General features: G+C 39.6%; 1 protein-coding gene across 5 annotated transcripts in view; it reads left to right on the plus strand.

Annotated features, from left to right (window-relative positions):
• Window positions 1-14,367, plus strand: part of LOC105180991 (ADAM metallopeptidase with thrombospondin type 1 motif A) — a 48,657-nt gene that overhangs the window by 12,053 nt on the left and 22,237 nt on the right. For all 5 annotated transcript variants that reach the window (XM_025301440.1, XM_025301452.1, XM_025301449.1 and 2 more), the window contains exons 3-5: window positions 5,867-5,995; window positions 6,992-7,152; window positions 7,434-7,559. In XM_025301440.1, coding sequence (XP_025157225.1) covers window positions 5,867-5,995; window positions 6,992-7,152; window positions 7,434-7,559 — 416 coding nt within the window. The remainder of the gene's footprint in view (window positions 1-5,866; window positions 5,996-6,991; window positions 7,153-7,433; window positions 7,560-14,367) is intronic.

The following is a 14,367-nucleotide window of genomic DNA, read 5'->3' on the forward strand; positions in this document are numbered from 1 at the left end:
TGGAATGGCATCCATAAATTGCCTGAGAGATGGGCAAAATGTATAGAATCAAATGGCCAATACTTTGAATAAATATATTTTAACTATCCATTGTAAATAACGTGTTTTCTTTAGCGAAAAAACCGGAAAGGAATTACCGACACACCTGGTAAATACTCCCCGATCAAGAATAAACATACCCTTCCTTTCATGTTCCAATCGATAGCTTTTTGTTCTGAGTTGTTCTAAGCCTAAATAACATAGTTCTATATTATAAATCTCAATAGTATAAATAGTATAAATAGTATAATAGTATAAATAGTAGTTCAATAGTATAAATCTCGAATCATCTACGGTTCTCACAAAATTCGAGAAAATCGATTTTTTAACGGTTACCGTCAAGAGTAAACACACCTTTTCTTTCGTGTCCCAATCGACAGCTTTTTGTTTTGAGTTGTCCTAGACCTAGATGACATAGTTTTGTAGTATAAATCTCGTATCATTTACGATTCCCTCAAAATTCGAGAAAATCGATTTTTTAACGGTTTAACGGAAAACGAATTTTTTAACTGTCAAGAGCGTAGATGATTGAAATTTATACTACAGAACTATGTTATCTAGGCCTAAAACAACTCAGAACAAAAAGCTGTCGATTGGAACATGAAAGGAAATGTATGTTTACTCTTGACGATATTGTTAAAAATAGATTTTCCCGAATTTTGTGAAAACCGTAGATGATTCGAGATTTATACTATAGAACTATGTTATTTAGGCTTAGAACAACTCAGAACAAAAAGCTATCGATTGGAACATGAAAGGAAGGGTATGTTTATTCTTGATCGGGGAGTATTTATATGTCGAACATTTTTTTAACTTGCTGGGCTTATGGTTCGACTTACGGAATTGTTCTTCTGGAACAATGTTTGGAATAACTAGAACAATCTGTAACGATAAAGAAATATTAGATTTTTGAAAAAGGGGGGACCTGTTAAAAAACAGTTTTTCTCGTTTTATTTGAGAACTGTTTGGAATAAAATAATATCGCTTTGGGACAATGTGGTACAAAGTTAAACAACCTGGAACAACTTTCAAAAATATAATTTTCAAAAAAGGTAGGGCTAACTTAATGTACACTCTCACCATGTCCTTTTTACGATCACAAAAATTTAGGCTGAAGGTTTCTTATAATTCCTCGTCAATGAAAATGATAATTAATTATCAACGTGACAAAGAAAGATATTGTCACGAGAATACCTCGTCTTTTGGTTCGCGTAGTTTTCTAGTGATCCGTAAAGCTAATACAGAAAGATGGACGAATATTAGTCCTGTATGGAATGTATTAGTACTGAATGGAACATCGAACGTTTCCCAAAACAATTCCCGAACATCGTTATTGCATTTAATTTACACGTCACAAGGACCATTTTGTAGCGAGAAGTGTACTTCGAGTGACTGTTTAACCCTGTTGTATTTTTCCCCACGACATAGTTACAAGACATGATTATGTATGTACCAACGTGCAACATAAGATTTACTGGTAATGCCATGTTATTGTTGTCACGTCGGTGCTTGACAGGCGAGGCTGATACTTACGAGTCGTGTTATCATTTCAGCTTTCAAGCAGCGATCGAGAAAATTGTTGGTATATGCTCTATTATTAATGCAGATATGCAGGGAACTAGTTAAACGTTATTCTGAGAAAAACGATTAGCGTTGTTAACATTAGTGTGTACATGATTCGTCGAACGTTCAGAGAATTGTCCTTCTTGCCGTTAGTTTTTCTAGACAGATCCTTCTTGCATCGTCTTCACGATTCCATTTTATAACCAACCGATTTTCTGTTCGCAACTTGCAATAGCTCCTTTCCACTTCGCTTTCCGATTTCGGAAACACGATCTTAAACTATACATTTCTTTGCCTCTCATTTCTCTTTCCTTTTCACGCATATACGTCTGTCAGGTCATTTAGAATATTCCCATTGAAAGTGTGAGATATGGTGAAATATTTACAGTTACCGTATTGTTTCCTCTCGAGAGTGGAAGCAGAAGTAGTTATTGTTAGTGTCGCGGGAGTACCTTTCAAAGGAGTTTCAGCGCGCGAGGCGAACCTGTTGTTCTCCTTTCGAAAGGGTTGGCGCCGTCTGGCACGTTTCCACAGTATTTTCAAAAGTATCACGTCTCGCGGTCGAATCCCCAAGCCCGCGGAGTTGAAATGGATAATTACTATCGGCCCCTCGCAGTTCTGCGATAAACAATCGGCACGACGTGTCGAAAACGCAAACATTGCGCGATGTATCGAATTTAGCAACTTATTCCGACGCTAAACATCCTTTCCCGCGTATTTCCTTTCGCGTATTTTCAATCGTTGACGTAACCAAGCCGCACGTTCTATTATAGATGACTGTTATACGCGAATCTACCGATCTGAATCGTCGTAAAAATGGCACAATCGTCGTAAAATGGCACAACGTTTGCGCCGTGAACGCGTACCGTATCATTTTCGTATCGGTAAACCAACGCGCGATCAACGAAGATATAACGTAGAGAAAGCCGAGGAGACGTGGCATTATAGTCCATTAATAGATTCAACTGTAAGCACTTATCCGTGATTGATAGCCGTTGATGGATCGTTTATTATCGGCACGGATGGCGGGTGCGACAAAGATCGCAGAGTCATTTGTTAACCCCGGTAAAAAAGACTTTCCGCTTTACGGTTTAGTCGGTTGATGATAGAGATCGTTAAAACGTGCCGGCGCGACGATAGCACTTCGTCATTGCCAACGAGAACACGTTGACGTGCCTTCACAATCTTTGTCCCCGTCGTAGTATTTTGAGTACCTTATATTGCGATCGTAAATCGTATATACTATGATATCTATAAAAGATGTCTGGAGAAAACGTATTGCGTTTTCAGTGAGTTGCGTGTTTTTATTACATAAGTTATCGTGAAAGATGAGATTGCGTTATCGCAATGCATCAGCCGGAATAGTCTCTAAATGCTTTTTACTCCTCCTTGTATCAGAGAAAACTTGTATCAGAGAGAATGTAAATGGATGAAGGTCTCTTAAACAGTGTATTAAGTATCGCGTATAGCACAACCTTATCTGAATATAAGTGATTTTACATCAAGACTCGTGTTACTTTTGGTGCACCCAAATTTTGAACTTGTTTTTTTAATCGTTCGGTTTATACATTTCGTTGATTGTTCCCGTTAAAATTGTGATTTTCCAGATTTAGTGAAAACTTCACTGGGCGCGGAGATCGTGCTTGCGAAAGATTTTTTATTGGAAGTGTTGTAATATACTTGTCAAATAAGTGAAATAATATAATCGCGCAATGAAAATCTTTCGGTTTTGAAGAGGGGAATATTATTTACGATGTAGGTTCGTCACACAAATTTTCTTTTCTACCTCTGCGGTATCCGCGTACCATGCTAGAATTGTGCAACGTTGAACATGCATATTCTCAGACGCGGTCGCCCACGTGTTCACATTTTGTAACTAGGCTTAATCTCCTCTGGTATGACACGGTATCCCTTTGTTCCGTAATCTTTTATGGTGTTACTTGTGGCTGTGTATAGCGTTGAAATGTCTTTCTTCATTTCGTTTCCTTTCCGTAGATAACTTCTCCAGGAATTTATTTCTATATAGCAGCTATATTCCCATATAGCAGCATTAAAAAGAAAGATGAAAAAGACAGAGATATATTTATTACTAAAATGTTAAACATATATGATATATGTATTCTCTCGTTAAAATAGGTAGAGAGAACTTTTATAAGTGTATAATATTATATTATTATTATTGTTATTATTAATTATTAATACATATAATATAAAATTATGCATGTAATTTGAAATATAATTTAAAATGATAGTCGACTTTAAATCTCGATTATTGTTGATAGATTTATTCACTGCTCAAGTTGCATCGCTTAAATTTTTTCTTTTTTATATGCCACATAAGCCGCAGTGCATGTACTACTGTGATCAAAAAGTATCCAAGCTTTATTTTTAAAAATCAAAATTACAATTCAATCATCAAAATTCTTCTTATAGTTTCCTTCAAAGTAATCCCTATTGCTTGCAACGCACATACGCCAGTGTTTGATCCAGTCCTGGAAACATCGTTCATACGCGGCAGACGGTATGGCCTTTAATTCACGCAGCGATTTTTCTTTGATCTCCTCAATCGATTCGAAACGTTGTCCGCGAAGTGGTTTTTTCAGTAGGGCGAATAGGAAAAAGTCGCAGGGGGCCATATCTGGTGAATACGGTGCTTGCGGAGCAACATTCGTTGAGTTTTTTCAGTTTGAGTTCAGAAATTCACGCAAGTGTCGAGGTATGCGATAATGCGTCATCGTGATGCAAAATCTACGAGTTGTTTTCCCACAATTCCGGTCGTTTCTTACAGATTGTGTGCTGGCACGATCCAAATGATATTTCAACTTCATCTGCTATCTCTCGCACAGTCAATCGATGATTTTGGAGCACCAATTTCTTCACTTTCTCAATATGAGCGTTATCCGTTAATGTTGATGGTCTTCTAGAGCGTGGGTTGTCTTCAACGGATTCTTGTCCTTCTTGAAACTTTTTAAGCTATTCAAACATTTGTCTTCGATAAACAATCATCGCCATAAGCTTTTTGCAACATTTTGAATGCGTTTGTGAACGAAATTTCGTTCACAACACAAAATTTCAAACAAATTCTTTGCTCCATATTTTTCGACATCGTAAAATCGCCGTGCACAACAATCTTCACTGACATAAACAACTGCCACTTTCAAACGGCTTAAAGGCCATCACACGCAAACGAACTTAAGCAGTAAGACGTAAGCAGTAAGCAAATCAACCAATCACAATCGGAATTTAAGGACGCCATTTTAAAACTTACGAGAATAATTGATTGTGATTAGTCAGTTTCTTTACTGCTTACGTCTTACTGTCTTACGTTCATTTATGTGTGATGGTCTTAAAGGAACGCCATGATTTTTTCATCAAATGTGAAGGACATGTGTACTAACTTAAGAAAGCAAACGGATTTGATTTACAGTTTACCCACGATTTAAAAAAAAATAAAGTTCGGATACTTTTTGATTACAGTAATACATTTGTGTCGTGACACTCGGCCGTAAGACATTTCGCGGTTATCTCTCGACTCGCGAGATTCGAAACCGACATTCGATACGTCTCGCGAAAACTGTCGTGCGTAATTATAGAACCGTGCGTGCGCTATGTGTTTCTCTCCAGACGTGGCGCACTATACCGTGGCTGTTGCGTTGTAGGTAAGCCCGATATAATTAGGCGAAAAGCAATGGTCGCTGTTCCGCGAACAATTTCTCCAAGGTCTCTCTCGTTCGTCGTGCTTCGCACAAGCGCTCTCGTCGTTAAATCTAGATTAATGAATATCGGCACCTCTCCCCTTGCTCCCGATCGTGGTGCGTAAGCGGGGCTCGATACGTGATAACGTAAAAAAACTATCAGAGCCAGGCCTGATTGCATCGACCAGAGAAATCGTAGAATGTACCTACCTGGTCGTTACGCACGCAGTTGTTCAGTTTATATCGGCCGATTGGCTTGTTTAGCCGGTAGGTAATTAGCGATACATAAAACGGCGTCCTGTCCTTCTTCGGCAAGTTATGTTAATATTATTATCTAAAGAAATTGTTACTTGAGAAATAGTTTCCACTTCGTACTGTCCGATCGACCCGAGCGTCCTCGATCCAACACGGTTCTTGTTAGTCTTATCGGACGAACGTCAACTCGAAAAATTGCAGAAAGCGCACCTTATTTTAAAACATTTTAAATATTTTTTTCTGTATTAGATTAGTCTTTATTCAGTTTTTTAGTTTCATAATTATTTCTATCTGAATTATTCTGTTTGTTGTAGTGCTTTCCGAGGAAACACAAAATACAAAAAGGTACAATGACACTTCGATCGACGTGTTGCCGCCTATCAAAGACAATCTGGAATATGTGAAGCCTTTAAAAATTAGCCAAAATCAATATGAGGATCCGCGTAAGTGTTACATGTGCAAAAATTTTTTGTTTCTATCGCTCGTCTTCTTCGTTTCTCTCTCCAATTACCGTCGAGTCTGACAAAGAGATGGCAAGACATGTAAAATCTATAATTGAATGAGTCATATTTCATTCGAATAGAAAGTTTGAGTACATAAAAACCCTGAAGGTTTGCGAGAAATTTGCAATTAAAAAAACAGCTACATGTTAAGTACAGTAACTGGGATCAACATGCGAGAAATACGGTAGCCACGAAGACTAAGGCACGGCTTAGTATCTGGTCGTCTACGTCCGAGGAGGGTTCAAGTCCTCGCAGTGCCAAATTTTTTTATATAATGTTATGTATTACTACATTTTATAATATTTCTACAATATTTTTAATATTTTTCTTATTTTATACAAAACAAAAATATAATGCACACATATACAATAATATCTATCTTATTATATAAAAAATAACAAGAATAAACGTTTTAATTATTTATTATAAAACTATTATAATTAATATATTATAATTAAAACATTTATTCCTGTTATTTTTTATATAATAAGATAGATATTATTGTATATGTGTGCATTATATTTTTGTCCTATAAAAAATAATAAAAATATTAAAAATATAGAAATATTATAAAATATAATAATATATAATACTATAAATAAAAAAAAATTCGCACCGCGACGACTCGACTCCTCGGACGTAGACGACAAGATACTAGCGCGTGCTTTAGTCTTCGTGGCTACCGCGCTTCACACTTGTTGATTCCAAGTTACTGTACCAAACGTATAGCTGTTTTTTTAATTGCAAATTTTTTGCAAACAAAGGCTCATGCACGCAAACCCTTTTAAGGTTTTTATGTACTCAACCCCTCCATTTGAATAAAATATGACTCATTCAATTATCGATTTTACATGTTTTGCCATCTTCTTGTGAGTCCAAAATATATACGTACAATTAATAATCTAACCCTTAAAAAGAATCCTCTCTTGTTTTCAGCCGAAGGGTTTTCCACGGCGAAGAGGCATCACAGCGGTCACTTCCGCCATACGTCGGCCGAGGTGTGGGACCCGCATCCGCAGTACGAATTTACTGCCTTCGGCAAACGATTTCGCTTGCGATTAGCGCACGACGCCAGTTTCGTATCTCCTGACATAAAAGTAAGTACCAACGGTGATAAACGATATTGTATCTATCGATTATGTTGTATCTATCATTTTATTAACGTACTGTTTTCATCATATATCCCAGATATATTTTAACGAGAATTTATATCTATGTATAACTCGAGCTAGACGAAGAATCTTATGCATATTCTGGTGTAGCGCAATAGGGAAAGGATACGTGTCAAAGCGAAACGAGCTAAGGTCGCGTGATCTTGGCGAGTCGTTTCGCTACTTAATCGGCAACACTCATTAGCTTTTGCATGATGACGACGCAGGTGACGCACATTGGCGAGAACACAACCAGAAGAGAGCACGCGGGTCATCACTTGGGCTGCTTCTACAGCGGATCGGTCGATGGCGATCCAAGTTCAGCGGTCAGTGTCAGCCTTTGTCACGGAATGGTGAGTCAGAGATTAAGCTTTAGAAAACGTCGCTTCTCGTGATTCTTTATTCGCATCGCGCAGCGCAGTTAATCCCGATCGATTCCGAGGATGATAAATCTGCCCGAGCTTGTATTTCGTTGTAACGCCAGTCGATTAACATAAAGAGTTCCCCTCACGTCTAATTTTCTGAATGTAATAATATATGTATATATTCTTTCTACCGGTTAATGAACATGCTTTAGATTATTGTTGTTATTGGTTGTGATTATTATTATCGGTATCACTGTGTTAAGTCTTCAGTGTTGCGTGCAGAATTTTCACGAAACGCGAACAGCATCACTCCAGAAGCGATGTTGGAAAATGCGTGGAATACGTTAATCTAAAATTAACTAAAGTTAATTTAAAATTAACACAACACTTTTTCCGTTCTTCATTCTTTCAACCTTGGAATTAAAAAAGTTCTCTTTTTATATGTACGAATAATTCGTGATATTTATTATAATAATTAAAATAACAAGTAGGCATGCGAGCGCGCATCTTTTTCTTTCTCGCTCAATCGCCAATATACCAGTTTTCTGCCAATATCGAAAAATAAAAAACGCAGAGAAAGAAGGCGAGAGAGAAGGGGGAGGGTAGTTTTTAGTGAGTTGCGAAAATAAAATTGGAAACTTCTTTTGAATCACACCGGTCGTAAATATATACGCCGGCACTGCGTCGTTACATTACGATTCATGGAATTTCTCAGGTATTTACGATCCGCGCAATGCTACGATTGTATGCTTCCGCATGCTCATACGAAAAATTGAAAGATGGCGACATTGAAAGAGTATCGTTTGTTTTTGCAATTTTTCATCTCCGAGCACGCGCACATGTAAAATTACACTTTATATTGCCGGAAAATCGGAAGCTTTATTGTTGAGCGTTATTGTTCCTTAACACCAAAATAGAAAACAAAGCATGAAGCTTTTTCGTCTGATTATTCTTTATTGTCACCGTAAGACAAAAGCACGCTTGCAAAAACCGCGATGAAAAATGTGTACATTTTATTTGCCATGATGTTTTATTTGCCATGATTGATATATATTTTATTTGCCATGATTTACAACACATTCGACAACATTTGTCATTGGCAACTCGAAAAAGGGGTTTCGATTACACATTTTTTCTTCCTCGAAGACATCTTAGCCGGCTGAGATTTCCTTCGCTCAATGAGGCCGGGTAAAAAGTAAACTCGAGTAACATGCACGACGGCGCGGTGCGAGTGTGACGGTTGGGCGAGACGTTGTTGTACGTTACACGCGAGGATGTCTGAAAATAGTTGCACGCAAAAAATAGGTTCAAGGTTCGTGTAGCGTAGCCCTCCGTTGTAGAGCAATCATTGGTCTCGTGCTCGCACCGCGTGCACACACCGTCGTTGTCGTGCGAAACGATACACGTTCCGCGTGATTTGTTGGACTGTACACGTCGCGCACGCACGATCGATTGTGCGAATTACCACATCTCGCGGCATGAATTCACTCGAGAGCTGCTCGATGCTGAAGAGAGAAAAAGGAAGGAAGGAAAAAACACGACGACTCGATCGTACATCAGAAACACCTTCGTGAATCGTACAAGTCCTCGCGAGCCATTCAGCGGGGAAACGCGCCGCGCAGTCGACCGCGACAGCACCGTCTCGACGCTCCATGGGAAACACCGGACCGTCGCGTCGTGCAGCGCGCGCGCGCGGCGCGATTGGATTTTATATCAAGAGGTGTTAGAGAGCGAGAATTATTTGCGACGCTCTAAAGCGAATTTATTGCGCGGACCGCTCGTATATCACGCGTCTTCTCTTCTCTCGCCGGACACCCGGTAGACGCGTTCGCCGCCTCGGTGTTCGGTTCTCGCGAGTCGGAATTCTGCTTTGCGAAATGTCGCGGAAGCTTCGAAACGAATGGTTTATCGTGGAGAATAAAAAAGCTCCTTTTGCTCACCACACGCATACGCACATACACATACGTGTGCACACTCGAGTCACAGAGAGGGATTTTGCTTGAGGCCCGTTGGCCAAGATTTTCCTTTCTTGACACTCGTAGAGATAGCGCGCGCTTCTTCGAAAGCGTCCGTTGGAAAAGGCGACGGGCGTGGAGAATGGAATAGAACTTATTTTTCGCTTGTTCAACGCGTTCTACGCATACGATTGGGTCATGCTTTAATTTAGTCATGGCAAGGTTAAAGTAGTCAATCGGTCGTCTGTTCAAGCGTAGAAATAGGAAGAAGCGCACCCAGAGAGTCGAGCCTTGATGTTTCTACTTTCGATAGCGAGTCAAGCCACTCGACCTAATTATTCGACCCTGCGCGAGACACCACGTGAATCTCGGTCGCTATCTCGCGTTCGCTCGTTTGTGTCCGGATACGTCACTTGATCCGTTCTCCTTCATCGCTCATTATTTTCCAATATCTATCACTCCTCTTGTTTGGCACCCGCATTTTTTGGCATTTTTCACATTGACGACCATGAGAAAGTTTGTTCAAAATTGCTGGTTATTCACTAACCGGTATGGATGATCATGATCTCTGTACTGATGATCAATAATAACGGAGAAATGCAATTCAATTGGTTGCGCGATATATATGCGCTGCTCTAGTTTATTATTTCTGTACTTTGCCTCAGGACAAGGCGATGACGTCGTAAGTTGATGGCGTGAAGATTAATATCTCCAGCGATTTTCCGCTTGGAATTTTACCTGTTACCGCTGCAAGTGTCTTGATCTCTGTTGATTGTACGTTTATACAACACTCGCAGTTAATTTTGTGTAATCTTAATTGTCATTTGATCGACGGATGAAGCAGAACAGAGGTTTTAGGAAAGAAGAATAATTATCCGGCAATTTCAGATTTGACCGATCGAAAATATACATCTCGTGTGTAATCTCGACAAATTACGATACAGGCTAGACAAGAACGTGGAACTTCGCCACGGAATTCCCAGCTGATGCGTAAACTAGCGTTGTCTAAAAGATGAGAAAAAAGAAGAAAACGAAAGCAAGAGAATACGGGATATCCTAAGCAGTGATTCACTCCTCGGACCATTTCGTTGTATATACACATCGCTTCGGGTGTTCGTACACATAGAAGCGGATGGACACATACACGGGCGTGCACCAAATTTACTGTCTAGACATCAAGTTTTTTACAGACATGGATTGATGACTCGAAATATTTCCAGGCAAAATTATCGCGATGAAACAAGGACTCAGGCTTTCGAAATATCTTCTTGCGATTTGACTTAATCTTAATTTAAAGGTCACTTCTCCTCAACGCGAAATATCTTCCGAGGCGAGTCATTGTTTACCGCGTCCTCTCGATTTTTAATGTCACATGTCCGCGGGACTTTGCGGATTAAAGTCTCATTCAGAGTCTTCTGTTTTGTGAGCGTTTTCATATAGGTCGCGTAACAAAGAGCGCGTATTTTTGGCCAATCGTAAGCGTAAATCGCGAGTGTTGTGACGCCGAAATTATTCGACCCCGAACGTTTTCAGCTTCGTCTCTCCACTTCAGCTGGATGCAGTAAATTTTTCCGAACGCAGCTTTCCGACAAAGAGAAACTGGATATTGTTTTTATTTGGCACAACATAGCACAGCACAACGCAGCGCGACACGACGCGACATGGCATCAAGGAACGCCAAATCTGTGAGTTCGACTCGAGCCGGTACGACCAGTTTCAATTCGACTTGACGACCTTGGCAGAAATGTGTAATATAATAGGCGGAATTAATTAGAAATATTTCGTCCGCGATGACATTTCGTACGGCCGCTTTAACAAGGATACGCGCCTCGAAGAGAGAGAAAGAAAAAGAGAAAGAGAGAGAGTGTATGTGAGAGAGAGAGAGAGAGAGAGAGAGAGAGAGGGAGAGAGAGGGAGAGAGAGAGAGAGAGAGAGAGAGAGAGAGGAAAAGAGAGAAGCCGCGAGCAGACATTAAATTCAAATTCGTCTCGCTTGTTTCTCTCTTGCTATCGATTAGCGCTTTCGAAAATAACGAAACAGTGAATAGCGGTACTTTTTTTGTTGAAATCCTTAGAGAAAATGCCCGTTGGTTTCTGTTTCATCCAATCCTCGCTCACATTATTCATAGAGAGTCGTAGTAATGAAATCGATATATATATATATATATGTGTATATATATATATACAGATATATATATATATTTATTTATTTATCTAAATATACATGCTTCTAAAAACAACAAGCAAAATTTTAACTAAACGAAATCTTACTATTACCTTTCCTCAATTTTTCTTTTTGCATCGATCTACACTCTACAGAGAAAAGAAACTGTTTGTTTCGAGTCCTCAAACTCACAGCGCTCAGACCCGTTTCTGCATCGAATTACTGCGTGGCCCGTCGTCGTTGTCCCTCTTAATGCAAGCCGCACGAGTGTACGTTACAGCCCAGTCACCTTTTATTATGATGTATTATGTTCTGCGTATTAAGCGGAACCTAAATAAAGATAATACTCGCTCATGGGTCTCGGCCCACTCTGGCCGCCTTTAATTTAACGACTAGCCCTCTACATGCGAAACGTATGCACTCTCGCGACGTCCGCGCGCACTTTTCTCACTAACATCGTTTGAGACTTTTTTCTCGGTATCGTTGCATCTCTCGCGACGATACCAGAACACCATCATTTCTACCCCAGCATTTCCCCGTCACATGGCGATGCTTGCTTTTTTTTTACATTTTAGCGTAAACCACAAATTTACGGGAGCGCGCGAGCCTAAATAGCGACTCGCGGTGATGCGACTAGCGAGCCTAATCGCGAATACTCAAATGAATGCGCTATGGTCACAGCCGCGAACGATGCGGTCAGCATTTTTACGTTTTTCTCAACAGAATCGCAAGCAAGCACACTTGTTCGCGATCCGATGCCGTTTCTTCGTATAACGTACCTTAAAATCATTGGCATTGTCTTTGTTATGTTTCTCGCCATGATTCTCGGCCACGTTGGACTGTCGCAATGGACCGTATATCCTTGCGAACTTTATTCTTCTTCTTTGTGCTTATCGATAAAATTTAAATTGGGTGAACCTTGTCCCGAACGGACAAAACGCTATTTTGAATAATCTTAAATTATCCTTCCCGAAATAGTGAATTCATACGACGTCGACGGAGGTCATTTCCCTTGAGTATGAAATTTTAGCTCTGAAATAAAACTCTGATTCGTCGAGAGAGATCGACGTGCTTCCCCTCGGAAGATGGTCACTGCAGGACAGGCGGCTTATTCGTTGATCGAACAGGCGAAACGGTAGGTGGGTGTCTGGGAACGAGGAGAAGGGCGGATAGGAAAGCGAGATAACGGCGTATATAGGCGAGGAAAAAAACGGATAGAGAAAAACGACGTTCCAAGACGCCGAGAGAGTTCTTGGTATCCGTCAAGTCGTTCTTTGTGCCGCGGAATAGCCACGCGGGGGAAGGTGCATGCCTGCGAGAATGCAAATTGCGAACGAATCGGACGAGCCGCTACGAAGTCCGATCTCTCGCAGCCGTGGCGAGTCACGTCGAGCTTCGATTCTTCGCTATTCGCACACCTGACCCGGCGGGAAACACATCGATACCGAACCGACGAATTTTTCAATTTGCATTATATGACGAGTGAGTTCCTCATCGATACCGACTATAGTGAACTATGTGATTTGACGTTGAACGAAAGATCTCAAGTCGAATACGTCTGTGGGTTTTTTGTGCAACATTTGCCGGCTGGCTACTAAAAGAAGACGAGAGAAATGCACATCAGGAGAGGAAAAAGAAATGGAGAACTTGGACCGTAGATGGAGACCGTAGATGGTGAATTTTCATTGTGCAGAAAGGAAAACTCTTCACACACATACATACATACGTACGCGCATACGCACATGCACAATATACACGTGGTACAAAGAAGTTAAGTAGTGAGAGAGAGTGCACATTATACTAAATATTTACTTTTTAGCATCGGAGCATATCGTTGATGGGATTTTGACCCAAACGTTGAGGCGAAGTTTGTCGATAGAAGTTTGTCATATTTGTCAAATAAAACTTGAAATACCCATTTGATTTCGATGTATTAGCATTTTTTATAAATAAAATATGCAATGTGGGTTTAGTATTTTTTTTTGTGAACATCTAACGAAAAGTCGTTTTATTTTCTTTTTTTCCTATCAACTTTCTTCATTAACCCAGTATATTTACCGCTAAAAATCGGATTTAAAAAAGGTGTTACTCGAATAAAGCTTTTTGGATTCAAATCACTGATTTTTTCTACGAATTATTAAATAGGATAAATTTTTCGTGCCAATTCTTAATGGGATGATTATTTAGTAGTATGTAAAAAAGTATAATTAAATAATTGTAAATTTAACGTAACTATATGAAAAAAGCTATTCAGGCTGTAAGTATTTTAAGTAGATCATCATCGGTGCTACTCGCTCCCTTCGCGGCACACGTGTATGTACAAGTGTCGAGAATCTCCGCATTCCGAAAAAACAAATAAATGAGAGAGTCTATCTCCGTTAGAATGTTTAATCAAAACGTTAACATATCGGTGTTAGCAGATAGGATAACAACGGACGGTGCTTTATTTGTAAATAGCACTCTTCTAATAATATCTGTACACGTCGTCGTGATCGAAAATAAACGGGAACGCTTGTTATTTTATATAGATGCACAACGTCCAATATTCTGTTATAATAATTACGTGAAATGCCGTTTTTCTAAATAATTTCAACGTAATCTCGCTTGTTCGATGAAGGTTTACTTTGAATTAGCAGTTCCCGATCTGCGCTCAATAGATTAATTATTTCTTGAAAAAA

Source organism: Harpegnathos saltator, unplaced genomic scaffold (assembly GCF_003227715.2).
Source record: "Harpegnathos saltator strain DR-91 unplaced genomic scaffold, Hsal_v8.6 scaffold113, whole genome shotgun sequence".
NCBI lineage: Eukaryota > Metazoa > Arthropoda > Insecta > Hymenoptera > Formicidae > Harpegnathos > Harpegnathos saltator.